At 44.2% G+C, this 26,665-nt stretch overlaps 3 protein-coding genes across 14 annotated transcripts in view; 2 read left to right on the plus strand and 1 right to left on the minus strand.

Annotated features, from left to right (window-relative positions):
* LOC127616131 (receptor-type tyrosine-protein phosphatase S-like) overlaps positions 1–9,243 on the plus strand; it is a 73,329-nt gene extending 64,086 nt beyond the window's left edge. For all 8 annotated transcript variants that reach the window (XM_052087556.1, XM_052087551.1, XM_052087552.1 and 5 more), the window contains 9 exons: positions 423–542; positions 2,053–2,207; positions 2,286–2,571; positions 3,411–3,589; positions 4,066–4,192; positions 5,571–5,696; positions 7,665–7,819; positions 7,887–8,022; positions 9,091–9,243. In XM_052087556.1, the coding sequence (XP_051943516.1) occupies positions 423–542; positions 2,053–2,207; positions 2,286–2,571; positions 3,411–3,589; positions 4,066–4,192; positions 5,571–5,696; positions 7,665–7,819; positions 7,887–8,022; positions 9,091–9,159 (1,353 nt within the window). In that variant the 3' untranslated portion in view covers positions 9,160–9,243. The remainder of the gene's footprint in view (positions 1–422; positions 543–2,052; positions 2,208–2,285; positions 2,572–3,410; positions 3,590–4,065; positions 4,193–5,570; positions 5,697–7,664; positions 7,820–7,886; positions 8,023–9,090) is intronic.
* A 4,167-nt stretch (positions 9,244–13,410) lies between these two features.
* On the plus strand, positions 13,411–19,896 carry LOC127616155 (GRAM domain-containing protein 2B-like). Of its 4 annotated transcripts, none has more exons than XM_052087597.1 (13): positions 13,412–13,620; positions 14,917–15,057; positions 15,126–15,183; positions 15,278–15,350; positions 15,479–15,582; positions 15,654–15,743; positions 16,400–16,471; positions 16,631–16,681; positions 17,307–17,406; positions 17,679–17,723; positions 17,807–17,906; positions 18,328–18,429; positions 19,443–19,896. In XM_052087597.1, the coding sequence occupies exons 1-13, from the start codon at positions 13,580–13,582 to the stop codon at positions 19,456–19,458; spliced, it is 993 nt and encodes a 330-aa protein (XP_051943557.1). In that variant the 5' UTR covers positions 13,412–13,579; the 3' UTR covers positions 19,459–19,896. The 4 variants fall into 4 exon arrangements, with proteins under 4 accessions (XP_051943560.1, XP_051943557.1, XP_051943559.1 ...); XM_052087599.1 differs by having other exon boundaries at positions 17,307–17,364; XM_052087598.1 differs by having other exon boundaries at positions 17,307–17,363; positions 17,675–17,723.
* On the minus strand, positions 19,726–26,359 carry LOC127616153 (alpha/beta hydrolase domain-containing protein 17A-like). Of its 2 annotated transcripts, none has more exons than XM_052087595.1 (6): positions 26,144–26,359; positions 25,573–25,656; positions 24,710–25,161; positions 24,428–24,622; positions 23,870–24,049; positions 19,726–23,770 (listed from the first exon to the last, which is right to left on the minus strand). In XM_052087595.1, the coding sequence occupies exons 3-6, from the start codon at positions 25,156–25,158 to the stop codon at positions 23,545–23,547; spliced, it is 1,050 nt and encodes a 349-aa protein (XP_051943555.1). In that variant the 5' UTR covers positions 25,159–25,161; positions 25,573–25,656; positions 26,144–26,359; the 3' UTR covers positions 19,726–23,544. The 2 variants fall into 2 exon arrangements, with proteins under 2 accessions (XP_051943555.1, XP_051943556.1); XM_052087596.1 differs by having other exon boundaries at positions 24,710–25,164.
* Between the last annotated feature and the right edge of the window lie 306 nt (positions 26,360–26,665).

Genomic DNA, 26,665 nt, shown 5'->3' on the forward strand with positions numbered 1-26,665 from the left:
AGGAAGACCCAGGACACGCTGGAGAGACTATGTCACCCAGCTGGCCTGGGAACGCCTCGGGATCCCCCGGGGAGAGCTGGAAGAAGTAGCTAGGGAGAGGGAAGTCTGGGCTTCCCTGCTAAAGCTGTTGCCCCCGCGACCCGGCCCCGGATAAGCGGTAGAAGATGGATGGATGGATGGATGGATGGACAATAAAATACATCAGGCATACATTCCCCCCTCCATACACACACACACACACACACACACACACACACACACACGCACACACACACACACACACACACACACACACACACACACACAAAATGAATGTGAAAAGGTGAATATGTACCTGTAGCATTGTTGAATGGGAATTTAATGATTTGGCGAATTCATGTCATGCATCTTTTTTTTTTTTTTTTTAAATTTTGTGTGTTTAGATAAAGTGTGACCAGTACTGGCCGAGTCGGGGCACAGACACATACGGGACGATCCAGGTAACCCTGCTGGACACCATGGAACTGGCCACATTCTGCGTCCGCACCTTCTCCCTTTATAAGGTGAGAATGCGCTTTTTTTTTTTCCCTTTTCTTAAAACAGGCAGTCATAATCACGCAAAACAAAAGAAATGGAAGCTCATCTAAGCACTCGACAAACATGCTCAATTTGTAGCAGATGCCAAACTTGAACATGTGATATTTTGCTGCGATAAAAAGCTGTCGGTTACTGATCTTATCAAGAATGTTAGGGCCGGGCATGTTTTGCACATATGAAAATACGTAATACAAATCCGCTCCGGGATGTGAGCTGTTTTGCAACTATTTTCTGGGTGTGTCGTTGAGCTCAAAACAAAAAAAGAAAAAAAAAAAGAAAAGAGGCCATTAGCTTGGCCTTCATGGTGAGTCAAAGCAGGGCTGCATCCCTCTCTGGGGTGATGAGATTTGACCACTGTTGGAAGAAGAGCGCGTCTCGGCACGTCAAAGCAGCCCGTGTAACTGTGGCCTACTTGCAAACGCAGAAACTAGGCCAACTGTGGATTTGAAGTCAAGTATATCTTCAATTTCGACATTTGCAGCGTCAAACTGAGAATTCTTTAAAAAAAAAAAAGATGGATGTCGTAGAACTCCTGTGTGCCTTTTATAGCTTGCATATCAAAATGGATCTTTTTTTTTATTAAGATGAGCAAGTCTTGATTATAGAGATTTTTTTTTTCATTATTTTCAAGGAGAGGCTCTTGGAGCTTCTTGAGTTTTCAATTTGAGTCCTGGAAGCGCCCATCATTTGTTTGCTATTCACTATAAAAACGTATAAATCGACCCTTTTTTTTTTTACCTTACCACTTGAAGAAATTTAAAAAAAAAAAAAAGTTGTACCTCGGTGTTGAATCCCTGGATTCTTCAAAATCATGAAAAATAAAGCACCCTTGCCATTAACCCTTTCATGCACATTGTAACCTGATAGCATAAGAAATAAGTACAAACAACCTACACCAATCAGAGTTAAAATGATCAATTCTAAACATTAAATATAATGATAAATCAGAACTAAGTTGATAAATAGAGAAAGGTATTGCAATATCCATTATGAATACAAGAGAAAATTGACACAAGAGTTCCAGGGTGAGGATGTATATAATCCCGATACAAACCAAAAGTTGTGAAAATATCACGGTTAAGGGTAAAGTATGAGCCTTAATGGAGACTTCTTCTTACTTTTTCTTTTCTGATTGATATAAAAATGATTTAGTAGATATAAACACATAACGGGGTAGGACTAGATAAGTTTTTTTACTTCATCCTACTCCCTTGAACATAATAACTGTGTTGAATGAAGACTGATTTCTTTCTTTTTACTTTTTTTATCTACCTTATTTTCTGTCAAATTATTACTGTATATGTTCAATAAACAAACAAACAAACAAATAAGCTGTCCACTGTAATAACCGCTTTCCCTGAAACGCATTCATATCTCGATTTGACGTGTTTTTCACTTGCACCCCAAAGATCAATCATCGTTAGCGCACATATATACGTTCCGCAAACGATAATTCCTCTCACCGTCTCCCGTCAGAGCGGCAGCAGCGAACGACGAGAGGTGCGTCAGTTCCAGTTTACCGCCTGGCCAGATCACGGCGTTCCCGAGTACCCGACCCCATTCCTCAACTTCCTGCGACGGGTCAAGGCCTGCAACCCTCCGGATGCCGGGCCCATTATCGCGCACTGCAGGTGGCGCCGCAAACCCAACAGAAAGGCGCCGTTGTCCACCCCCCTTTATGCGTCCTGACCTTCATTCTTCCCTTTCAGCGCCGGCGTCGGCCGCACGGGCTGCTTCATCGTCATCGACGCCATGCTGGAGCGCATCCGACACGAGCGGACCGCCGACATCTACGGTCACGTCACTCTGATGCGTTCGCAGAGGAACTACATGGTGCAAACCGAGGACCAGTACAGCTTCATCCACGAGGCGCTGCTGGAGGCCGTGGCCTGCGGGAACACCGAGGTGGCCGCCAGGAGTCTCTACTCGTACATGCAGAAGCTGGCCAAGGTGGAGAGCGGCGAGCATGTCACTGGCATGGAGCTGGAGTTTAAAGTACGCGCCCAGAAACAGATGCACGATATGACTCTTGCTTTCGGTACAACGTCCAACATCACACTAATGTCGTAATTCGGCCTCGTTATTGAACTCCGAGGTCACCTTTTGACCCTTTTCTTGGACCATTTTGTAAATGAGTTAGAAAGTAACATTTCCATGTGGAATTACATATCTTAATAATAAAATAATCTCTGGCGGCCCGGTAGTCCAGTGGTTAGCACGTCGGCTTCACAGTGCAGAGGTACCGGGTTCGATTCCAGCTCCGGCCTCCCTGTGTGGAGTTTGCATGTTCTCTCCGGGCCGGCGTGGGTTTTCTCCGGGTGCTCCGGTTTCCTCCCACATTCCAAAAATATGCATGGCAGGCTGATTGAACACTCTAAATTGTCCCTCGGTGTGAGTGTGAGCGTGGATGGTTGTTCGTCTATGTGTGCCCTGCGATTGGCTGGCAACCGATTCAGGGTGTCCCCCGCCTACTGCCCGGAGACGGCTGGGATGGGCTCCAGCACCCCCCGCTACCCTAGTGAGGATCGAGCGGTACGGAAGATGAATGAATGAATGAAAAATAATCTCTTCCTGTGATTAAATTGTACTGTGTAGAACACCAAACTCGAGGCCCGGGGGCCAGATCTGGCCCACCACATCATTTTATGCGGCCCGTGAAAGCTGTAGAATATATTATATCATAGAGAATTAAGCCATGTCTAATTGTTTCTGACAAGTCCAATTTATCCCCAAATTTGAAATAAAACGAACGTGGTAAGTGTACCCGGTGTTCACCTACGTCTGCATTGAGCCCCGTCGCACTTTTTAATCTCATATCCGTCTTCTCTACGCAGCGACTGGCCAACACCAAAGCCCACACGTCCCGCTTTGTCACAGCCAACCTCCCGTGCAACAAATTCAAGAATCGGCTAGTCAACATCATGCCCTACGAGACAACCCGTGTGTGTCTCCAGCCAATCAGAGGCCTGGAGGGATCTGACTACATAAACGCCAGCTACATTGACGGTTACAGGTATGTTTACATGAGGAGAAACATTAATACGACTCGGCCTCTTGTCCTCCGCCGATCGCTTGACGAGTGAATGGATCGGAGAGGTTTTCACCACAGTGCTTGCGCCTGTCACATCGCGTCAGCCTTACCGTTAGCGCTGCACGGCGCCGTCCACGTCGAAAGATGGAGGCTGAAAAAAATGATTCGGGCATCCAGACTGCTTGGAGACACACGCTTTGACTGTTCCACTTCTTGAGAAAAGAAAAGTTGCGCTCGGAAAAAGTGCCTCTATGGACACTCGCTGGCCATAATATTAGGTACACCCGCGGAATCTAATCAAGAACAAAAAGACTCCCGCCCGAAAAAATAATAATCAGCTTTTGTAAAGCGCGTAGGAGATCGCTACCTAATGTTGTACCCGATGTTTGTATTCTCTTTGGTCTCATTTTAGGGAAGTTGTCTGGACTACTAAATGTTGCAATGTTGTGTGCATGCAGGCAGCAGAAAGGCTACATCGCCACCCAGGGTCCACTGGCAGAGACCACAGAAGACTTTTGGAGGATGCTGTGGGAGCACAACTCGACTATTGTGGTCATGCTCACCAAACTGAGGGAGATGGGCCGGGTAAGGATGCGGACATCTCAATCCAGTGGCTTGCTCAGGCTCTAGTTAACCCCCCCTCCCCAATTCAGACTGGCTCAGTGAGGTCAGGTTTCCAGGATCCAAGCGCAAAAAAACGTAGGCACTAATGGGAGCTCATTAGTTTACGCCTACACGAGCTACACCTGCGCAATCTAATGGGATCCACCACAAAAGCTCTGTCAGCAATTCTACCTCTAAAAACGCCCTGACCGCGCATTTATTCTTTTGATTGACTCTTTCGAATAGCTGCTATTGTACAATCCGGTTATTGTTGCACTCCGAGCAAGAAATGAGCTTTCGCCGTTAAAACGACGCCAAACGAATCATGCCAGTGACTCGCTGTGGGTGACACCTGACGGGATAAGCCGCAGGGTCACAACTACAATAGTGTTGAGCGACATTCGAATGAGGATTAAGTGCAGTTGTACACGATCGCAAACGACAACCGCAATGAAAATCTTTATCCTGCACACTCGAGCATTTTTATAATGTACTATTTATGGATGCAAGCACTTTGACTTTCATTACATTCAATCAGAGCCTTTTCAAAAATCCTTTTCAAAAATCGTCATCACCCTTCTCTGTGATGTCAATTTAGGTATTTGTTTTGAAATACACGAAACAAGTTTGAGGATTGTTTGGAAGCATGGTTCAACTGAGATCTACGTCGCAATCGAGTTAATATAGCGTTTAAAGTGTGGAGTAAGTGTGCCACCATCTGGTGGTCAGCACTGGAACTACACCCCATTCAAGCAAGATAGAATTATTAACTGAAGAAAAACTGAATCATAATAATAATGAAATAAAATCAAATCTGTGTTGTCGGTGATCAAGTAGGATCAATTTTCTTCAGGTGTAAGTAAGCGATATTTGATTGACACTTGTCAGTTGAGTGGGGTGTGTTTTGAGCGGAAAATCACGCAGTGTTGAGAGGGGAGAGAATGGCTTGATTTTTCACGATTTTGAAGGCTCCTTGTGTACTCATGCCAATTCTTTTAATTGTTCAAATTTGGCAGTGATGTCATCGGCACTCTTCACTTCCTTTTATAAAACGAACTATACAGAAAGCGATAATGTCCTTTGTTTTTCATCTTTGTCAATTAATAATCATACTTGAGCTTTTGGTGTTTTTTTTTTATTTATTCCAGTATTGCATTACATGGTCCTTGGTAACCTTTTTTTTTCATTTTTAAATTTTTATTTTTTGCACTAATGAAATATTCCAGACACTTAAAAAACTAAAACTAATACTAAAACCCATTACGAAATGAAAAAGTATCATTTAAAAAAAAATCTAAATCGATTATAACCCTGTCGTACAAAGACCCACGAATAACATCCAATCTCTGTCTTGTCTCAGGAGAAGTGTCACCAGTACTGGCCGGCTGAACGCTCCGCCAGGTACCAGTACTTTGTGGTGGACCCCATGGCCGAGTACAACATGCCCCAGTATATCCTGCGGGAGTTCAAAGTAACAGACGCCAGGGTGAGTTTATGTTCTGCGTGTTTCAATTCACCTCTGCATCTTCCAACAGCAGCATAAACACCACCTCGACCGATGTACAGCGCCGGCGGCCCAAAGCGATTGTCCTATCGACCCGCAAAGCCGCGTTACCTCATTTGTATGTGAGCGGACGGTTGACGGCAAACCGCCTGAGATTGTTCGTTCAGCCGCGCCGTCGGAATAAATTGCCGGCAGCTCATCCGCGCTTGTGACTGCACGTCCACGCTCGTGTCCAAGTGCCAGTCATAGATAACTCCAGCTAAGCCTGCCCTGTCCAGACGCCACATGGGCAGATGCTGTATTGATCTCCATTAAAGGGGAGTCAGAACGGCTGACCGGAGGAGAAAAGATGTTATTGCCTCTCGAGTGCCTGACAATCGCAGACGTTTCGGTGGGAAGTTCACCAAAGCCGCTGATCCAGGTTCAGATAACAGTAATCATTGCAGGCCAAAAAATGAAATGGCCGGCCAGTGTCTCGTCGGCCCGTCAATGAAACTAGAATTCCATTTTTTTTTAATACTCGTGACATGCAGTAACGCCGTTTCCTCAAATAGATGCTGCGCCCTCATAAATAAGTCATGCGCAGTGTTTCTCAACAATTATCCAGCCAAGGCAAGAAGTGAGGTGTGTGTGGACAAAAATATTACCGTATTTCCCGTACTATAAGGCACTTGCACCTTCAATGACTGGCCTATTTTGCCACTGTTAGACAATCGTGGCTGCGGTTGAGTTGGGCATCCACTAGATGGAGCTACGCCAAAGAGAATACAATACAATACAGCTTTGTTAATATGGAGCTTTCACAACCGCTGGAGCTAAGCACTTTACAGCACATTTAAAATAATACGTCCAAGAAATCAAAGTACTGATCTATATATAGGGCGGCCCGGTAGTCCAGTGGTTAGCACGTGGGCTTCACAGTGCAGAGGTACCGGGTTCGATTCCAGCTCCGGCCTCCCTGTGTGGAGTTTGCATGTTCTCCCCGGGCTTGCGTGGGTTTTCTCCGGGTGCTCCGGTTTCCTCCCACATTCCAAAAACATGCGTGGCAGGCGGATTGAACACTCTAAATTGTCCCTAGGTGTGAGTGTGAGTGTGAATAGTTGTTCGTTTCTGTGTGCCCTGCGATTGGCTGGCAACCGATTCAGGGTGTCCCCCGCCTACTGCCCGAAGACAGCTGGGATGGGCTCCAGCGCCCCCCCGCGACCCTAGTGAGGATCAAGCGGCTCGGAAGATGAATGAATGAATGAATGATCTATATATATAAGGCGCGTCGGATTATAAGCCTCATTGTCGGCTTTTGAGAAAATGGAATGCGCCTTTTAGTGTGGAAAATACAGTACTCAAGTAGTCCACCAAATATTTACTTCAGTAAGAGATCAATTAAATGGGACTCAGAATACTCAAGTACTGAGTAACTGGGGAGTAACTTCTTAAATAATGCATCAATGTTAAATAGGCAAAATTATCAAATAGGAATATGCTCATTCAAATATTGCCCAGCAGTATCACTTTAAACTAATATGTATGTTATTTTTTTTAATAATATAATAACCTACAACAGATTCAGCCATAATTAATGGCCTCAAATGAACCTTCTTTGATTGCGCATGGAAAACAGCACGGAGGCTTCCCAGGCAGAGGGGATGATTTATACGACGACATCATTTTATTATATTCGACAGGTGGATTCGCCCACATTTATCATCAACGCTCGCATCTGTTTCACCGCTCAAAAACAATTTGAGTCCTGCCAACTTAATATCTTTATCTTCGGCGCTGCACATACATTACAGTTTGCCGTCTTCCTTCCCCGGCTCGTTTTGAACGCGCATGACAGTGAGAAGAAGAGAGCTCAAATGAAACGGCCGCTTGTATATTTGTATGGTTTAAATGAAGTTGCAGGTTGAGATGTAAATTCCGTGAGTCGTGCTATCAAATTTTCACCCTCAGGACGGCCAATCGCGAACGGTCCGTCAGTTCCAGTTCACTGACTGGCCCGAGCAAGGTGTGCCCAAATCTGGTGAAGGCTTCATCGATTTCATTGGCCAAGTGCACAAAACGAAGGAGCAATTCGGCCAGGACGGACCGATCAGCGTTCATTGCAGGTGAGATGTCACCAACGACCGCCCTCTTTCAGACGTTGGGAATCCGGTTAAACTATTTTGGTTGCAGTGCCGGCGTGGGTCGCACGGGGGTCTTCATCACTCTGAGCATCGTGCTGGAGAGGATGCGCTACGAAGGGGCAGTGGACATTTTCCAGACTGTCAAAATGCTGCGGACACAGAGACCAGCCATGGTGCAGACTGAGGTACAGTGACGTGTTTTCTCAGAGCGGCATTCACAATTTCGTGTGGACAGTACGTGGGATTGTTTTTTTTTTTTTTTCTTTTGAATGAAGCAAGCTGGTCCTTAATCACACTGAGGGTATAAGGGGCCCTGTGGCGGACATCCCCCCCATAGCAACCCCTATTCCCTAACATGATGAGACAACGTTTGATATTTCTTGTCTTGCTACAGTTGCATCCGGAAGTATTGGAACAGTGACTTTATTTTTGCTGTTCGCTAAAACTCCATTTGTACATTTTTTTTTCTGACCGAGTTGTGACGGAAAATGATGCTTTGCGGTTATTTATATGAAAAAAAAAGGCAAGTGGAAAATTGAGTGGCTAGCATGATTGTAATGTTATTCCATCGGACCATTTTTGACTTTGAATGGGAATAAAGCAGGTTAATTTTACATAAATCCAAGTACATTTGATGTATTTTCCAAATTTGTAAACCTGAAAAAAAATATATATATGTATCGGTGTGTTGGTATCAGAGCACCAAGTACCGAGTATGAGTCCTGTCCCACAGTATCGGCGCCAAAACCATGATCTAAGATGACAGGGTGCGCTCATGTAGTGACTTCTCTCACCAAACTTAAAAAAATAACAACAATGTTAATTTTATCATTCAAAATGATTTGTAAGGTGGCCCGGTAGTCCAGTGGTTAGCACGTCGGCTTCACAGTGCAGAGGTAGCGGGTTTGATTCCAGCTCGGGCCTCACTGTGTGGAGTTTGCATGTTCTCCCCGGGCCTGGGTGGGTTTTCTCCGGGTGCTCCGGTTTCCTCCCACATTCCAAAAAAACATGCGTGGCAGGCTGATTGGACGCTCTAAATTGTCCCTAGGTTTGAGTGCGAATGGTTGTTCGTCTCTGTGTGCCCTGTGATTGGCTGGCAACCGATTCAGGGTGTCCCCCGCCTGCTGCCAGAAGACAGCTGGGATAGGCTCCAGCACCCCCCGCGACCCTAGTGAGGATCAAGCGGCTCAGAAGATGAATGAATGAATAAATGAATGAATGAATGAATGAATGATTTGTCTTGTCTCGTGCAGGATGAGTACCAGTTCTGCTACCAGGCCGCTCTGGAGTACTTGGGTAGCTTCGACCACTATGCAACATAATCGACGACTCCACGACAGTAAAGAAGGAGCGAGAGACAAAGAGGAAAGATCTACACTAACAAGGACAACAACATAAAAAGATGGGGGGGGTAAAAAAAAAACCCTTCAACAAATCTGTGTCTAACAACAGCCACGCTCTTTTCCGCTAAATGAGCTGCGGTTGGACTCTCCATGTGTAATCCATATACTTACCTCAGTGTTCCAAGTGTGAAGGACGTATAATAATACATATGTGTCGTGGTCAGCTATCTCCAATACCAGTGAAATACAAGAACAGGAATTTATGATTCTCTCGATGTATACGTACTAAAAAGAAATACACACAAAGAGCCTGGATATTTGCTGCACCCTTCATGGGCTTTTTATCCTCAACTTTGTATCTATTGGTTTTGGTGTACTCCGGGGTTACAAGAGGGCAAAAGGTCAACGTTTCTATGTGTACGTGAGTCTCTTTCCGAGGCGACTAACTGATCGTTACGAAAGCAGGTGCTTCGCTTCTGCCTCACTTGGGACTCGACCGCCCCCCCCCCCCCCCCCGCGAGAGAGACGGAGCGGAGGTTTCCGATACCCGACGCACAGTGCCAACACGAGCCAATCAACCGTGGCCCACAAACAGAAATTGCGATGTCAGGCCAAGAGAGACTCCAAGAGAATATTCTGGACCGGGCTGGCCGCCATCGTCCGTCGCCTTCGACAAAGCTTGCTTGCTCTTTGCTTGTATTGGTCCTTCATCCTCCTCCTCCTGCTCCTCTTCTTCATGCCACGCCCCATTTGTCAGATCCAATGGGCGCTTGTTGACAGGGATGCTCTTAAAAGACGTTTCTTATTATGTCTCCTGTTTTGTGTGTGCGTGCGTGTATTTTATTTTTATTTTTTATATCATTGCCTTATGCTGATTTGTGTGTGTTTTTTTTAACATGCTGCTTTGCTCACATGCTTTTAACGACTATTATCGTACACGTTCTTAAAATGAAAATGAAAGTCCCTCTCAAGCACACCTACTTGAAGAGCACCACATTGCAATTTAATCTCACCGGATGGTAAACAAGGAGGGGGGGAATGTTGAATGTTGACAAGTCTTCGGAGAACCCAGCGTTCATTTGGATCATTTAGGGGGGCGCCGGCAAAAACTCATTTCACAACAACCAGTAGTTTCGCAGATCATGGGCACTTCTTAAAACAAACAAACAAAAAAAATCTCTCAAACAACCAGGAGCTTCACTTTAGAAAAGTCCATCTAGCTTAATGCTTCTACTTATATGTGGGTTAAGTAGAAGCACATCTGGCTGAAGCTGAACTATGGCATGGTTTTTTTTGGGGGGGGGGGGCCTGGATTTGCCACCAATTATGTAGACTGACATAACACTGATGGCACAGTTTCTTTATCCTCAGCCAAAACCCTGACTTGTGAAAGTCTTCTGAATTTGTCTCTTCATGACGATGTTATACTGCCCCCTGGTGGCCATGTCACACACCAAAATGAGTCACAATGAATTAACCATTTTTTACATTTCATGCCTCCGTTTCCGTTTTTATTTTTGTTTCTTTTTTTGGGGGGGGGGGTACTTTATTAATATTTTCAGTACTGGCGTTGAGTTACAAGCATGGTCACAGAACAAATTAAAACCATATCTCAATGCACCACTGCACTAAAATTCTCTCCACGTCGCCGAGTTGACCCTCCAGTCATTAAAATTCCATGTACAGAACATCCTGAACCAACTGACATTTCTCCTTGGCCATTGGTTTTAATTTGGCAGAAAATCATGACGATCCGATCCCGCGTGGTGTCTTACAGCGCAGCGTTGTCAGCGCGGCAAACTAATGAGATTGAGCTCAATTTTGTACATACGCTCCAACAAGATGGCCGAGCACAAGATATCACGGCGGTATTGGATGTGATGTAGTTCTTAATGTCGCAAAAACAAGCCTTATCGTGTCATGTTTATTTCATGTGATTTCTTTTTTTGGAAGATATTTATGAATCTATTTTGTTACGCTTTGTTTTTATTTATCAATTTAGTCTATCTAGCTAGTAACTGTAACCGATATGTTTTTATTTCTTGTTTATCTTTTCTTTTGGTGGTGTTTTATGCTTTTGTTTTTTTTTTTTTATTCAAACTTATTTGCTCTATTATGAAATATGCCCTCTGTGCAGGGTGCTCTTTGATACCGATCACTGATGTCCAACTGTTAGCTAGAAATGTATTTTAGAGGAAGTCCTAGTTTAATTAAGTTTACAGCGATGACCTTTCGATGTCCCCGCCGCCCTCTCCCATCGCCTCTTTGACCTCGATAGCAACATCTTGGGTAATCATAGCAACAAGGTCACGGGGCATCAGAGGAAACGTTCAGAAGTAGTTTGCTAAAGCACACGGTAGCAGGCGTATTTTTGACAGATGGCTCAGCTGCACACTTTACTCGCCCTTCATTTTAAAAAAATTATTCCGATATGAAGTCGATGTGAGGTCTAGAAGTCTTGACAGTGCGTGACATTTATGGAAATATGTAATTCCTTCGCTTTTTAACCAATTGTTGTGTCAAGAGGACTGTTGAGGATGCGCACACACGCACACACGAAGCGTCGTGATAAGATGGTGTGTTTGAGGGTCATCCTCCTTCACTTCTGTACCTGTTCTTTCCTTTCCAAGCATAGATGTAGATATAGTATCTTGACTTTGTATTAAAAGCAGATGATTGGATATACAGCACAATGGAATTGGATTTTTTTGTGTGTGGAATGTCGTCATTTGTATTGTCGCCCACGAGATGGAGACAAAGATGCTGCCTTGCTTCTTTTTATTTAAGACAAAAGATTGTGTTGTACTTTTCCAGTACAGTATACATACAGTTTAATGTACTGGTTTGCAAAAAAATTTTCAATCCTCGATATATTTTGAGACAAAAAAAAAGACCATGTATAATAAGGCGTTTTTAGCAGGAAAAAAAAACGACCATGTATAGTAAGGCGTTTTTAGACGAAAAAACTACCATGTATAGTAAGGTGTTTTTAGACGAAAAAAAAGACCATGTATAATAAGGCGTTTTTAGCCGAAAAACGACCATGTATAGTAAGGCGTTTTTAGCCCAAAAAAAACTACCATGTATAGTAAGGTGTTTTTAGCCGAAAAAAACGACCACGTATAGTAAGGCGTTTTTAGCCGAAAAAAAAGACCATGTATAGTAAGGCGTTTTTAGCCGAAAAAAACGACCATGTATAGTAAGGCGTTTTGAGCCGAAAAAAAAACGACCATGTTTAGTAAGGCGTTTTTAGCCGAAAAAAACGACCATGTTTAGTAAGGCGTTTTTAGCCGAAAAACAACGACCATGTATATTAAGGCATTTTTGGATGAAAAAAACGACCATGTATAGTAAGGCGTTTTTAGCCCGAAAAAAACGACCATGTATAGTAAGGCGTTTTTAGTCGAAAAAAATGACCACGTATAGTAAGGCGTTTTTAGCCGAAAAACAACGACCATGTATATTAAGGCATTTTTGGATGAAAAAAACGACCATGTATAGTAAGGCGTTTTTAGCCCGAAAAAAACGACCATGTATAGTAAGGCATTTTTAGACGAAAAAAACGACCATGTATAGTAAGGCGTTTTAACCGAAAAAAACGACCATGTACAGTAAGGCGTTTTTAGACGAAAAAACCCGACCATGTTTAGTAAGGCGTTTTTAGCCCAAAAAATGACCACGTATAGTAAGGCGTTTTTAGCCGAAAAACAACGAACATTATAGTCGTTTTTTTTCGGCTAAAAACGCCTTACTAAACATGGTCGGTTTTTTTTCGGCTCAAAACGCCTTACTATACATGGTCGTTTTTTTCGGCTAAAAACGCCTTACTAAACATGGTCGGGTTTTTTTCGGCTAAAAACGCCTTACTAAACATGGTCGTTTTTTTCGGCTAAAAACGCCCTACTATACATGGTGGGGGGGTTTTTTTTGTTAAAACGCTTACTGTTCATGGTCGTTTTTTGGGCTCAAAACACCATTTTTTATATCCTCCGTAAACCAGGAAGTTGTCACAAGACAGATGTTATAGGGAGATATGAAATGACAATGGCCTGATGTCTTATCGGTGCTGGCTAAGCTGGTTTTCATAGCGTGACTTTTTGTGCGGCACCTTGTGTGGTAACCAAGAGCAATGGATGTGAGCCACGCCCACATTGGCTACGATTGGTTGACTTCTGGCAAGTCCTCGCAGCTTATTGGCTAATCCAGTTTATTGTGGGCGCTCCACTCACCGTGGCGTTTTCTCAGTTTTGCTGCCTCTCATTCACTTGCAGGAATGAAGCCGCGGCCGCTTGCTTTTGGCAGATTGGATTCATTTGTGAAAATGTGTGAGTGTGTGAGGGCATTTGTGCGTGTATGTGTGTGAGCGTGTGTGTGTGTGTGTGTGTGCTATGTTCCCAGCATGAGTCTGAAGAATAGGAAGTTCTCACTGGACAGCTCTGTGTAAGTAAAAGGAAGTTATATTATCTTGTTTTTTTGGCGATGCCATTGCGCGGTGATGCACAAAGTGCGATACGGAAAGAATTGCTGTACATGTACAGTTCAGTTGTATTTTACTTTGTAGTTTAACAGATTTGCGTTTAGGTTTCATGTTCGACTTGTATTTTGGTACAGTGTTTGTTGAATGTGTGTGCAATACAATTTAAGTGAATTGTGATTTCATAGTCCCCCCCCCCTACCTGTATTTAAGAGCAGGAGTATGTTCAAATCCTGCAGAATGTGGCAGTGGGTTACAGTGGTCATGACGATAATCTTTCAGAATAAAACTTCGTCTTGGTTTTTTTTTTTTTTGTGGATGAACACTTGGGCCTTACTCCGCTATGATAAATTTCTTCACGACGGAGCTACTTCAGTTTTCGGAGCGGTACTGGGCTTTAAAAGTTTGGGGACGACTGCTCTAGCTGAACATGAGGTGCGCACGGCGCTGTCTTGGCGAAAGTGAAACTGAAATATCAGAGAAACACAGATTCCACCATGTGACTGTCACATTCTAGATCAGGGATGGGCAACTTTAACGAACTTTTTGGAACGAAGATCTACTTTGCGATCAACTAACCTCACCACACACGCACACACACACACACACACACACACACACACACACACACACACACGCACGCACGCACGTCATGATGAGAAACAGCCTAAAACTGAGGCATGCGATGCACTTTTGCAGCCTGTTAACTATCGCAGCTCACACGTACCGCTTTAAACTGCTTCCCTGGGCGCTCCTATTCCTTGCCCGTGCCCTCGGTGAATTGTACACGAAGCAAACTCTGAATGAGAATCATGACGATAAAAGATAGAGCGCAACAGCTCTGATCACAAACTGCGATTGCAGGCTGCTGAGCGCTAACAACTTCCGGTGACGTATTCACGCACCATCGTAAATTCAAGCTTTACCTGTTTTATTTTATTTTCTTAAATATGTTTTTTTTTGTGAAGTTGAGACTGATGGGATGATTAGGGTGGAGCTTACATTAACACAAAAATATATTACTAACATGTACAAAGACACACAAATGGTTGCTCCTCGGATTTACTTGGGACCTGTCTTGGATTTACCGGTAGATCAGGATCGACGTAATGGGCAGCCCTGGTATACAGTATAAAATACTCCCTTTCCTCAACTGCAACACAAACAAAACATAACCAGTACTGTGAGCCCGAACCCTCCAACCATAGCCCCTCTTGGACAGATCACCACATAACAGCATTCCCTTCCTTCTCTGTGGTCAGCTCACAGGATGCGCCAGGAGGCATCAGCTGCCGCAGGAGCTCCACCCACAGGCTCCTGAAGAAGTACAGAACGAGCCTGGAGGATGGCGAACTGGAGATCCCGGAACTAAATCCAAATTCCAACGGCAACTTCAGCGGCAGGTAGGCCCGCGCCACGATTGGCATCCAAGCAGGACATCGCTCGTGTGCCAATTCTTTCGCGCCTTCAGGGAGAAGACTTCCGTGGAGGAGATAATTGAGCGGCAAGATGGTCTCATCAGCAACAATGTACGACAATATGACTGAACATAAAACGGTGCCTGATTTTGTGGCCCCCCGAGTGTATACGAATGCAAATGTGTTTTTTTTTGTATCATTTTAGAGTTTCCACAAACACAATCGAAATTTCCACAGACTCTTTAAGGAAATCCCCGAAGGAGAGAAGCTGACACATAGTGAGTAGACAGTTTTGTTTTTGTACAGTGATTTTCAAAATAAAATTAATATTTACTACTAGTAAAAAAAAAAAAGACAAATCAGAATTCCAAAGCGTGTGTCTGTGTGTGCGTGTATGTTTCCGCAGCTTTCACTTGCGCTCTGCAAAAGGAAGTGCTCTACCATGGAAAACTTTATATTTCGGAAAATAACGTGTGCTTCTTCTCATCCGTGCTGCTCAAAGAGACCAAGGTAAGCGCTGTAGTCAAGGCGTTTTGGAAATCCGTTGACGCACCCTAATCAGGGCTCGCCCGTGTTGCAAGGTGGTGATCCCCACATCCAACATCCAGGAAGTGAAGAAACAAAATTCAGCTTTGTCCATGCTGTCGATACAAACTGCCGATGACGAGAAGGTCAGATGATGCTTTTCCTCTCCGTTTTGGGAGCTAAACATTGGAACTGCGACCGTAAATATACGGTGCTGATGTAATGAAATAGAATGAAAAAGAACTGAAGTCATATTTTCTCCTTCGATGCACGTCGTGCTGCTGATTCTGGTATGTGCACCACAAGGGCCACCCGGGGATAGCATCAGATAGCCATCGCCCCCCACCCCCAAAAAATATATTCATCAATCATTTTTTCTGGAAAACTAGTATAAGGAAGTGTCCTTATTGACACTAAAGGAAAAAAAGAGAAATAATAAATCTGCTGAATAGCTTTATTAACATAATTTATACACACTCGTACACTGAGAGCGCCACTGCCACCCACTGTAGTGGATGTGCAATTACAATTCATTCCATTTGACAAAGGGTGAGCTGAGTGGCCGTAGAAAAGGCGCACCTATTTTGTCGGCTTCACCGTAAATTTGAAACGTCTCCTCATAAAAAGTGCACACATGAATGCGCTTGACGCAAACGCGTCTTGAAGGAAGTCATTTCGTGAAGGAAGCGATTCAAGTGGGGAACATGGGCTCCAACTTGATGCCGCGATGCCGCTGGAATGAAGTTAAATTGGTTTCTTCCTTGCTGCTCAGTCATCTCATGCTTTCTGTTTGTCCCCGCAGTACTTTTTTGTTTCCTTGAGAAACCGAGAGATGTGCTACAATCTCCTCCAAAGTGTCTGTTCACAGGCACAGGTGAGCGTGCCAAGCGCCAAAGGCTGTGCGTGCGTGGCGTCGCCACCGCAAATGAAGGACTTCTTTTGTGGGTGTGGGTGGGACTGTGGGCGTGTGGGTGTAATTTATTTTATTTAATCATTTTGTTTTTGTTTTTTTTTCTTTTCGGTTACGACACAGGGAGACAGCCCACACGGATCCTCTGCTGAGAATGAAGCCGATTCCAATTTGGTGGGTGAAGGAAATAATAAAAAAGAATTCCAAAATAATAGTTATAATAATAACTATAATTATTATTTTTGGGCGGCGCAAGTTCGACTGGTTAGCACCTCGGCTTCACAGTGCAGAGGTGCAAGGGTTTGATTTCGGCTCTGGCTTTGCTGTGTGGAGTTGACAAGTTTTTCCACGTACCTGCGTGGGTTTTCTCCGGGTAATTCGGTTTCCTCCCACATTCCAAAAACATGCGTGGCAGGTTAATGGAACATTCTAAATTGTCCCCTGGTGTGGGTGTGAGCGCGGTTGGTTGTCCGTCTTTGTGTGCCCTGCAATTTGCTGGAAACCAGTTCAGGGTGTCCCCCGCCTACTGTACAGCCGGAATAGACTCCAGCACGCCCGTGACCCTAGTGAGGAAAAAGCGGATTAGTAAATGGATGGATGGATGAATGGCTAATAATAATAATAAGACGAAGAATAAACTATCCGTAAGGTCAAGCACACTCCATTCAGCAGCGGTGATTTGTTCAGACAATTTCCCCAACGAAAATAACGACTCACATAATAATACTGTATGGCTTTTTAGCGGCTCTTCTGTCATCAACGCGCTACCTTACTGCTTACCCGCATGTCCAAACGGCAGGTCTCCAGTCATTCCAGCATTGATGACACCGCGGATCACCGTACGAGCGGGCAGAATGGTAATTATCTGGAAGACAACATCCCTCAATCGGCCAGTAAATGTAAGACAGGAATACGTTTCTTACGTCCATCCATGACTGAGAGTGTCAATACAATATACTTTTTTTTTTTTGTTGGCGCAGTATATCGTGGATTGAACATTTATTAATATGCTGTATAAAACGAACAAAGCTTTTCAGATTTGAATGAGACTATTTTCATATTTTCCGCCTGAGACATGCTAGCAACAAATTATTTTAAAGCCTGTTTTCTAATTATAACGCCTCTCACAGTTATCCTGAGCATTCTTTTTTTTTTTTTTGTACTTTGGCAGGTTCCACCCAAAGAATGTCTACAACAGAGGAGGCGGACGGCGCGTGTAAGGCCTTTTATGTTCTGTTCATGATGCCACCCGGCAAGAAGGGAACATTGATGCAGTGCAAATGTATTTGTCTCAATCAGTTTCGTCGTGGCTTTGGAAGATCGTGGAGAACGTCACAGTGTCTTTCTTCCTCCGACCAAGAGTGAATTTCAGCATGGTCTTATACGCCTACTTAATGTTGTAAGTTGACCAATGTTGGGCCTACAACCGCCGTACCATTCACAACACACATTTCTGGATTGGTTATCCGAGGATGTCCAATTTTGTGCCTTTTAGTGACTCCACTAGTTTCTCTGCTGCAACGCTCAGTGACCCCTGAATGCCAAATTAACGCACATTTTGAGAGAGCATACATTTCCCCTGGCAGGATGCACAAAACAAAAAAAAAAAACCCCAAATACAGTAACCAGTTTATTGTATTGTGTTGGTGTGACTATTTCCTGCTTCGTGACTGTTTTTTTTATGTGAAGTGTGTTGGTTGACCGTAATTATCTTGTCAGTGCTCATGAATTTGGCCCAGTACAATAGTAAGGCGTGTATGTGTGTGTGTGTGTGTGTGTCTGTCTGTGTGTGTGTGTGTGTACATACGACATGTGTGAAGGTTGGTGCTGCTCCTGTTGGTGTCCGGCTACATTGGGCTCAGGATGATAGCACTGGAGAGGCAGCTAAGTTCTTTGTCTGAGCTGTCCTTGCTCTTCGGAGAGTGAGTGCACACACGCGCACACCCACACACACACACACATTTGAGCAAGCTTGTGCTGGTAATGGCTCAAACCGGTTTAAAACCATTACTGGCTTGATCAGATAATTTTAAAAATAATTTCAAGAAAAACAAACAAAACAAGAACGATAGGCATGGCTTTTTGCTTGTCTACCGGTATGCCGCTGAAGGCTGAAAAAAAAGGCAAGTGATTACATTCCGCTCCAGTCACACCCAGGTGCGTTTGCAAAGTCAAAGTGGCTACTGCCCAAATATGCCGCTTTGAAAATATTGATAGAATAACACTCACTGTCTGCGATCGCGAAACGGGTCATTTAATAGAAAAGGCGAGGAGAGAGTAAATTAGCAAAAAACATTTTGCGATTGAAGTTGTGTTATGTTATCATCTGGACTCTTGAGTAGTTCGGAATTAATATATACCTCATAAAATAAAAACCACAGCAAAAAAAAAAAGTAAGCTGAAAACGACATCATTCAACAGAGATGCTGATACTTACATGTATTCGTGTGTGGCGGTCACTCAAGACAGGTTCGGCAAGTCAAGCAAGGCAACCAATCACAGGATGGAAAAATGGCCAAGTCATTGTGGGCCCAGGAAGTTGGCTGAAATGCGACAAGACAAAAAAAAAAAAAAGAATAATAACTCTTAGCCACATAAACGTTCTGGAAGCGGTGCATGCAAGAGAAAATGAAAAGAAGAGACGACTGGGAATACATTAATACAGTTTGCATGGGACAAACATTAGAATTCAGTTTGTAAATGGAGGTCAGTGCTTCTGAGTGTTTGGGCCAGCACGAAAGTCCTTACTGATCCTGATGGGTTGAACACGGCATGTAATCAATTTAATATTGAACATGTTTTTTTAATAGCTATAATTTTTCATATACAGTAATGACATTGTGCCAGCCAGTACTGATTATACTGATCAATTATCCTCATTCTGCATCAAAAATTCTCCTTGACCTTTGTCTTGATTTTTTTTTTTTTTTTTTAGCCAACAAGAAACATAGCCTGGAGCAACGACCATCCGCGATTCTCCCAAGATTCACTGTGTAATTAATGCAGTTATTCACATTTAATGAGAGAAGAGGCATGTGGCGGTTGACGTTGGGCCAAAAAATGGATTTGCGAAATCAGGGACACAAAGACTGCATTTAGCGGGCCCTTGTTTACTTCAACCAACCAAAAATAAACAGTCGAAAAGAACATTTGAATGTTGAAATTCTGTACATTTCACCTAAGATTTTAATGGTGGAATTGACCAGGTTTTTGGGGGGTTTTACTTGTACAATACATATGTTAGCCAGTAGAGGGCAGTGTTTTCATCTAAACAGGAGCATGAAGGGGTAAAGCCACTTTAATTTCTCTTCAGTTTTCAATTCCAAGTCAAACATTTTGTCATCCCAGTCTGTTAACAAAATTTGTAAATAAATAACTTTGTTACAATCCGTCTGATTTGGAGTGTCGGGCTTATTTTAAAACAGATCACTTGAGACAGGAGGACATCTTTTCAAGCCCTGATTTGTTTTTTTCCTTCTACAGTGACAGTGGGCAATGAGCTTACTTGTATAGCTCAATTTAATGGTCACTCTCGAAATAGAATTTTACTTGAGTGTCTACATTCATTCATATGAATCAAGTAAAACTTGGGGTGGACGATCCCGTTTCAACATCATCCTGTTGTATTCCATTTGCTCAGGTTCAAATGCGCCTTACGATGTGGGCCAGGTCATTTTGCAATGCGCAACTGAGACTACCATCTGATCCAAGCCACTCTTGATCCTTCTTGTACATAAGTGATATTTTATTTTGTTATCCATAAAAAGGTCAAGATTCAGTCCCATGTATTAACTCCATTACATCAGAGTCTCAGTTCAAAAAGCAACATAAAATTACAAATCATAATACAAAGAATAGGTTAAGTACAGTAACCTTACAGTATAAACAGTCCACTAGTATTGTTCAAGTAGTCTACCCCACCCACCCAGCAACCAAATGACCCCCAGGACAAAACTTGAGCATACATGACTTGGAATCAGCAATTTTTTAAAAAATGCAAAGAAATGTCCTGTTTTTTCTTGTTTTCTTTTCTTTTCTTTTCAAGCGCTTCCAAGATCCAATGCCACTGGTTTAGCTTTGCCCTCATATACAACAGAATACATTGCAGAGAGAACATCCCACCCCATCAATTGCTCTGCAAAACACAATAGACATGCACACAGTTTTTAGCGTTCAATTCCGCCCACCCCGTCCGGCTCCAATAAATGTTCAGGGCCCAAGAAACAAGATACATCAACCATAGTGGCGCATTAAAAAAAAAAACTGTTACATTTACACCCAAAAACCTACGCGAGATGGATCCCTGAAGACACAATTTGTCCGGCGGGGTTGCGTTGGGGGCGGGGGGGCTCTTAATTTCTGATACTGAGAAAAACGTTGACGAAAAGTCTTTGAACGCACGTGGCAGATCCCTGGTTTAAGGTGGTAACAGATCTCCTTGATTTCAATCGCAAGCATACAAAGTGAGAGAGAGAGACAGGACGACGATAGATGAGGTTCCGTTTGACAGTATGAGCCAATCCGAAGAGCGCAGTCACAAATTTAAAAAAAAAAAACTAAACTTTTTTTTTTTTTTTCAACGGCGCTCCGTCTCAGCTGAGTTCATTCAAGTGTACCAACTGGTCCTACAGGTTCTCTCAAACGGGAAGCCAAGTCACCTGGCCAACCCGAGACAACGATAACACACAAACTTTACATCTTCATACCCTTGTTACAATAGTGCTAAACTTAAGACCTGCTTCCCCCCACCCCCCCCGCCCCCATGCTTCATCTATTACGTAGAACCAACGTGTACATATACTGTCGCACACTACATAAGTGTCGATGTGCGTGTGTGTGTGTGGTGGAACCTGCACCACACAAAGTGAGAAGGTAACGCATGACTTGGGTCAGACAGGAAGTAGTGGGCCCCACGATTTGACACGCTCAAGGGCATGTGGGCAGGGAAAAAAATAATTACACTGGGAGACCCAGACACCAGCACAGTGGAACCTCCAAAGTCCAATTCACATCACATGAAAATCTCAGCGCAAAGAGAGAGAAATGCGGGACCCCTTCCCCAAAAAAATGGACAAAACAGGAGAAGTTAACATGGTAGTTAACTTCTTTTCAAACTTGAGATTGTTAGGAATGTACAGTTTATGGTGGCGATAGTTTGAGCCCAGAACTACAGTGGAAATAAAAAGTCTACACACCCCTGTTCAAATGCCAGATTTTGTAACATGGAGGAGAAAAAAAATGCATGGTAAACAATTTCAAAACGTTTTCAAACATGGTGACCGCCAGAAACCAGAGTTGCCCCAATTAAGCCCCTCCGGCATTTTTGATATCATAAATATATATTGATGTGATTTTCTCAACCAAAGTATCGGGCAAGCTCTCTTTTAGCCCAGGGAGATTTAAAAAAATGTTTGTTTTTTAAACTGGCGCTGTGACTGCATGGAACACAATGAAGACAGTCAACAAGTGGACAAAGTGACGTTATCACACTCCTGTCATCTTTATGCGCATGCTTTGGGGCGGTTTTTCTGCTTACGGGTATTTTTTTGTTTTACAAATACCAGGAGGTATGAGACAAAAATGAATAAATAAATCAGGCTTCTGCTCGAAAAAAAAAAAAAGTCAAAAAAAGACCACCAATAAATACATCCAAGATCCGATTTGGGGTTAATTACATATTTAAATAAAACACTTTCCCAACCCACTCCATTATAATATTTTGACACCAAGATGGCGCCGAAGCAATACTTCTATATTAGACAGTGCTTTGGCCCTTGAATATAAACGTGCGGGGGAAAATGGTATTCGCTATGGGGAAGCTTTGGGAAATTTGAAGTCACCTTAGCGGTTTACGTTCAACTTTGGAGGTTCCACTGTCGTCCTGAATTGGAACGTGCACACGGAGGGTGTGATGGTTTTTTTCAGCTCTGCGCTGAATGACCAAAGTTTCACCTCTAGTGGCTCCCGTCGGCTACACACGCTCACTTTGACAGGACATGTGACCACTTCGGTTTCGATGCAATTTTGAAATGAACGTGAGGACTGCTAAAACATCCACATTTCCTTCTCATAAACATTCCTGACCGGCTCATCTTGCTTGTGGGAGAAAAGCAACACGGGGGGGGGGGGGGGGGGGGGGGGGGGGACAAATCCCAATCCCCGTCCGGAGGAGCAGCTAAGAGTAAAAAAGGCAAAATTTACGGTGCTGCCAGGAAACAGGAAGGAAACGGCCAGGGTTGTTTTTCTTTTTTGTTGGGGGGAGGGGGGGCGGGGGGGTACAGTGGTTGAAGTGGTGTTTGGGAGGGAGACCTCCCCCCCAGGCCGCGAGCGAGTTACGATCTGGCAGTCAGTTCTGTATGCCCGCTGACAAATCGACAAGAGTGGAATTCCGACCAGTGTTGTCGTCCACTAAAAAGCTGGTCAAACTGTGGAGGTATTCTTCATACATACACACCCACGCACCCAAATAAGACACACACAAAAAAAAACATCAATAATGACAAGTCGCTAAAAAGTTTTTCCTCACTCACCACAAGCCAAGTCATAAGGAAGTCCTTCACTTCCCCCCCCCCCCCCCCCTGAAATCTGCTTCAACTCTCTCACACGCACAACCACAAACGTACATGATAAGAATATTCACCCAAGATGCGACATCCTGGTGCACAATCATTCGTTCGCTTTTAAATGACATCTGTGTGCCTTTTGGAACCAAACACGTCATTGTTACTTTTTTTTTTTTTTTTTGGGAAGAAAGCTTCCATTTTATAGTCATTTTAAAATGCGAAGCTCTGTAGAACCCCCCTCACTTTACAAACACACTACACCACAGATAAATACGCAAAATCACCTTTTTTTTCTTTTCTTCAAATGCTGATATCGTCGCCTGTTATTTGAATGCAATCCTTTTTCAAAAGTAACAACTTGTTTAAAAGACACACAGATGATTCTTGTCCGAGCCACACTTTCACTTTCACTCTCACCCGCACACGCACGCACAAACGCCACCGCGGCGCCACGAGAGGCCGTCGGTTGCGTTCTCAGGCGTGCTGTGCAGCCAGGTCCTGGTTGATGAAGCGCCGTAGCCTCTCGAGGTACTGACTGTAAAGCTCAATGTCGTTGTGACCGGCGCCCTCCACCCAGAGGGGCTCCACCGCCTTCGGGCAGCGCTCGAACAGGGCCAGGCCGTGGGAGAAGTCGATGACCTCGTCCTCGGTACCGTGGATGATGAGCACCGGAGACGGGATCTTTGATACCTTTTCTATGCTGCAAAGGGGGGGGGGGAGGTTGTCATTGCAGACTTTCTTTCTTTCGCCATCCGAGGGGCAAACGATTCGGTCAGAGAATAGAACGGCGACGGCTTACTTGGGGAAGGCGTCGAAGCAGTAGGTTTTCTTGGTGTCGGGGAAGGCTACTCTCATGCCGGATGTGAGAGGAGAGTGAAGCACGACGGCGGCGCACTCGAAGCGTGACGCCAGGTCCACCGTTGGCACCGTGCCGATGCTTTGTCCGTACAAGATGATGTTCTCGGGGCTGATGCCGTACCTGAGATGCGGTGCGGAATTGGATGAAAGCTTCGCATGACAACGGCTGCCATTTTAGAATCATTTGCAGAGTTTACGTGCATGTCCCGCGTGTGGTCAACAGTGCCCTTGTCATTTTATTCGGCGGTGACAAAGGAACAACCTGTCATCCCAGACCGATTATTGCAGAGATACGGTGGTAGCCCCAAACTCGAATATCCAATTTGGAATTTAACCAAAACTATTGAGAGAATTATGGCTCTCAAGTTGCGACCCAAAAAAAAAATCAATCACGTCATAAATGATGTCGTGAGACGTCAGCATACCTCAAGTGTAACTTTGCTATTAGGAGAGAATCGTTAAGCTCTTAAGATGGGGGGTTGGGGGGGGGGGGACTTACCGAGAGCGCAAGGCATGCCAGGCGGCATCAATGTCAGCATAAAGGTTCTTCTCTGACGGCTTGCCGGTGCTAACGCCGTAGCCCGAGTAATCGTAAGAGAATATATTGCAGTTGATGCGCGTGCCCAAGCCAATGTAGAAGCTGCTCATCTGACCAAGATCGACTGCGTTGCCGTGTGAAAACAACACGGTGAACCTGAGGGGCAAAAAGGAGAGAAATTAACAATTGCCCACAAAGTAATCGGGCATGTAACTTCACAGGATCCTATCGGCAACTACTCACCTGGCATTTGGGGCGCAGCGTATGTACATGCATCCAACCTTGTTCCCTCGGCTGGACCTGGTCAGGAACACATCGGTCACGTCCAGCTCTCTCTGAGAATACTGAAACTCCGCTCTCTCGGTGAGATGCAGCTTCCACCTGCTCTCACATCCACTCCCGACCCCAGAACTACCACCTCCTCCACCACCGCCGCTGACGCCGCCGCCTCCTCCTCTGTCACCGCCACTACCAGCACCCAAACGCGACCGTAGACCGGGAGCTCCCAGAGAAGGGAGGGTGCTCCCAGTAGTGGAACCCGATGCAGTTCCTGCTCCAGACGCAGGGTCTGGGTCAGGGAGGAGGGCGTATGTGGGCTCTGGCGGGAGGAAAGCTAATTTGGCTGCAATGCGACCGGGGCAAGGAGGGCAGCAGAAGAGGCAGCATAGCTCTCGTATGGACAGACCATTCATCTTCTGCTAGACCGAGTCAAAACAGGAGAAGGCGCGTTACATTTCGATTAAGAATGCAGATGAGACAATCTCTCTTTGCATGGGTACCAACTGCAGTGAATCCGCGCCATTTTGGTTCTGTTCATCAGTTCCCTGCATGTGCTTTTTTTTTTTGGCTCATGTTCTTCGAAAGCTTTTTTTTTTAATCAAATAATATTAACGCCATTTATCTTTAAACGCCATGTTATTAAAATTATATTCAACTGTTGTGAAATCATAGCTAATGGTATAGTTACAAGTTTAAAAATTAATATATAGGCAATTGGAAACATTTCTTTGAGGGTGAACATCTCTAATGGTACCCACAGTTTTGGCTTGGGCCTGATAGCGCGGATTCACTCGGAAGCACTGCATAATGATCCGCCATGACTTTACCTGGATTCTTAAGTCCTGGGTCTTGGAATGACTGGCACACGATGGTGCCAAGGTCTTAAGTTGTAGTCACTGAGCCAGATACACCTTTAAATTAAACAAAAGAGTAATCAAATGATAGCGAATGCACAGATATCTAAATATTACAGCAAAAACAAAAGTCAACTACCCGTTGATAACCACACGATACACAACACAGAACATTCAGTCGGGTCTAAAGGTCGTGATCAAATGTTTCAAACGTGACCAGAGGGCCGGAGAAGTGTTTGCCACTGCTGATGTCTGTGACTACTAACGGAACATCAGCTCCAGGAAACAGCCGGGACCGATATGCTGGTTAATCATATGCGAGCACCTCTAACGCTAGTCTGCTCTGGCATAGATCTTGCTTTTCCTAGCTAGCCGAACTATGCGCGATTAAGCGAATGACGTTTGGACTGGAATACCACTGTGCGTGTTAACACCGGGATACTGTCTAAATAAGAATGACAGCTATCATTAGCAAGCCAACTAGCCAGACAGAGACAGCTAGCGTTAAAGGGTTAGCCCGTTAGCATCGGCGCTAGCTACTTACAGATTCACGGTACGTTGGCGGAAAGGCTGCCGTGGTCCGATTTGTACGCACAAGCAGCACAACACTTCGGTTGTCCTCTTTTTGTCTTGACATGGATGGTTTTACTCAAAAATACTGACTGCTTTTTTGGTGCCTACCAGGATTAAAATTATGGGCTAGAGAGATTTTTTTTTTCTCGAGCAGTGTACAATTAAATCCGGAAGTGACGTCAACAATCGAACCCGTCTGGAAAATAACTTTATTTCAACGCGCTTTTAAACAATTGAACACAAACGCGTTGCGATAGATACTGTACAGCAGTTTTTTTCATTTATTCTTATATGTATCTGTGTGGTCTGATGAATTTAAACTGTTTTACTTTGAAAGATATGTATCTGGGCTTTCGGTTCATACATACTGAATATATATATATATATATATAGAGAGAGAGAGAGAGAGAGAGAGAGAGAGAGAGAGAGAGAGAGAGAGAGAGAGAGAGAGAGAGAGAGAGAGAGAGAGAGAGAGAGAGATTGGGTGGGAGGT

The sequence above is a fragment of the Hippocampus zosterae genome, chromosome 15 (assembly GCF_025434085.1).
Source record: "Hippocampus zosterae strain Florida chromosome 15, ASM2543408v3, whole genome shotgun sequence".
In the NCBI taxonomy this organism is placed as follows: Eukaryota; Metazoa; Chordata; class Actinopteri; order Syngnathiformes; family Syngnathidae; genus Hippocampus; species Hippocampus zosterae.

Bases quoted from the DNA above. Each gene is read 5' to 3' on its own strand.
- LOC127616155 (XM_052087597.1), top strand. From the start codon at position 13,580: ATGAGTCTGAAGAATAGGAAGTTCTCACTGGACAGCTCTGT. The intron at 13,621-14,916 runs GTAAGTAAAAGG...CTCTGTGGTCAG, and splicing joins TTCTCACTGGACAGCTCTGT to CTCACAGGATGCGCCAGGAG. The intron at 16,682-17,306 runs GTGGGTGAAGGA...TCCAAACGGCAG, and splicing joins ATGAAGCCGATTCCAATTTG to GTCTCCAGTCATTCCAGCAT.
- LOC127616153 (XM_052087595.1), bottom strand. From the start codon at position 25,158: ATGAATGGTCTGTCCATACGAGAGCTATGCTGCCTCTTCTGCTGCCCT. The intron at 24,623-24,709 runs GTGAGTAGTTGC...TTTGCCCCTCAG, and splicing joins CGCTGCGCCCCAAATGCCAG to GTTCACCGTGTTGTTTTCAC. The intron at 24,050-24,427 runs GTAAGTCCCCCC...ACCGCATCTCAG, and splicing joins TGGCATGCCTTGCGCTCTCG to GTACGGCATCAGCCCCGAGA.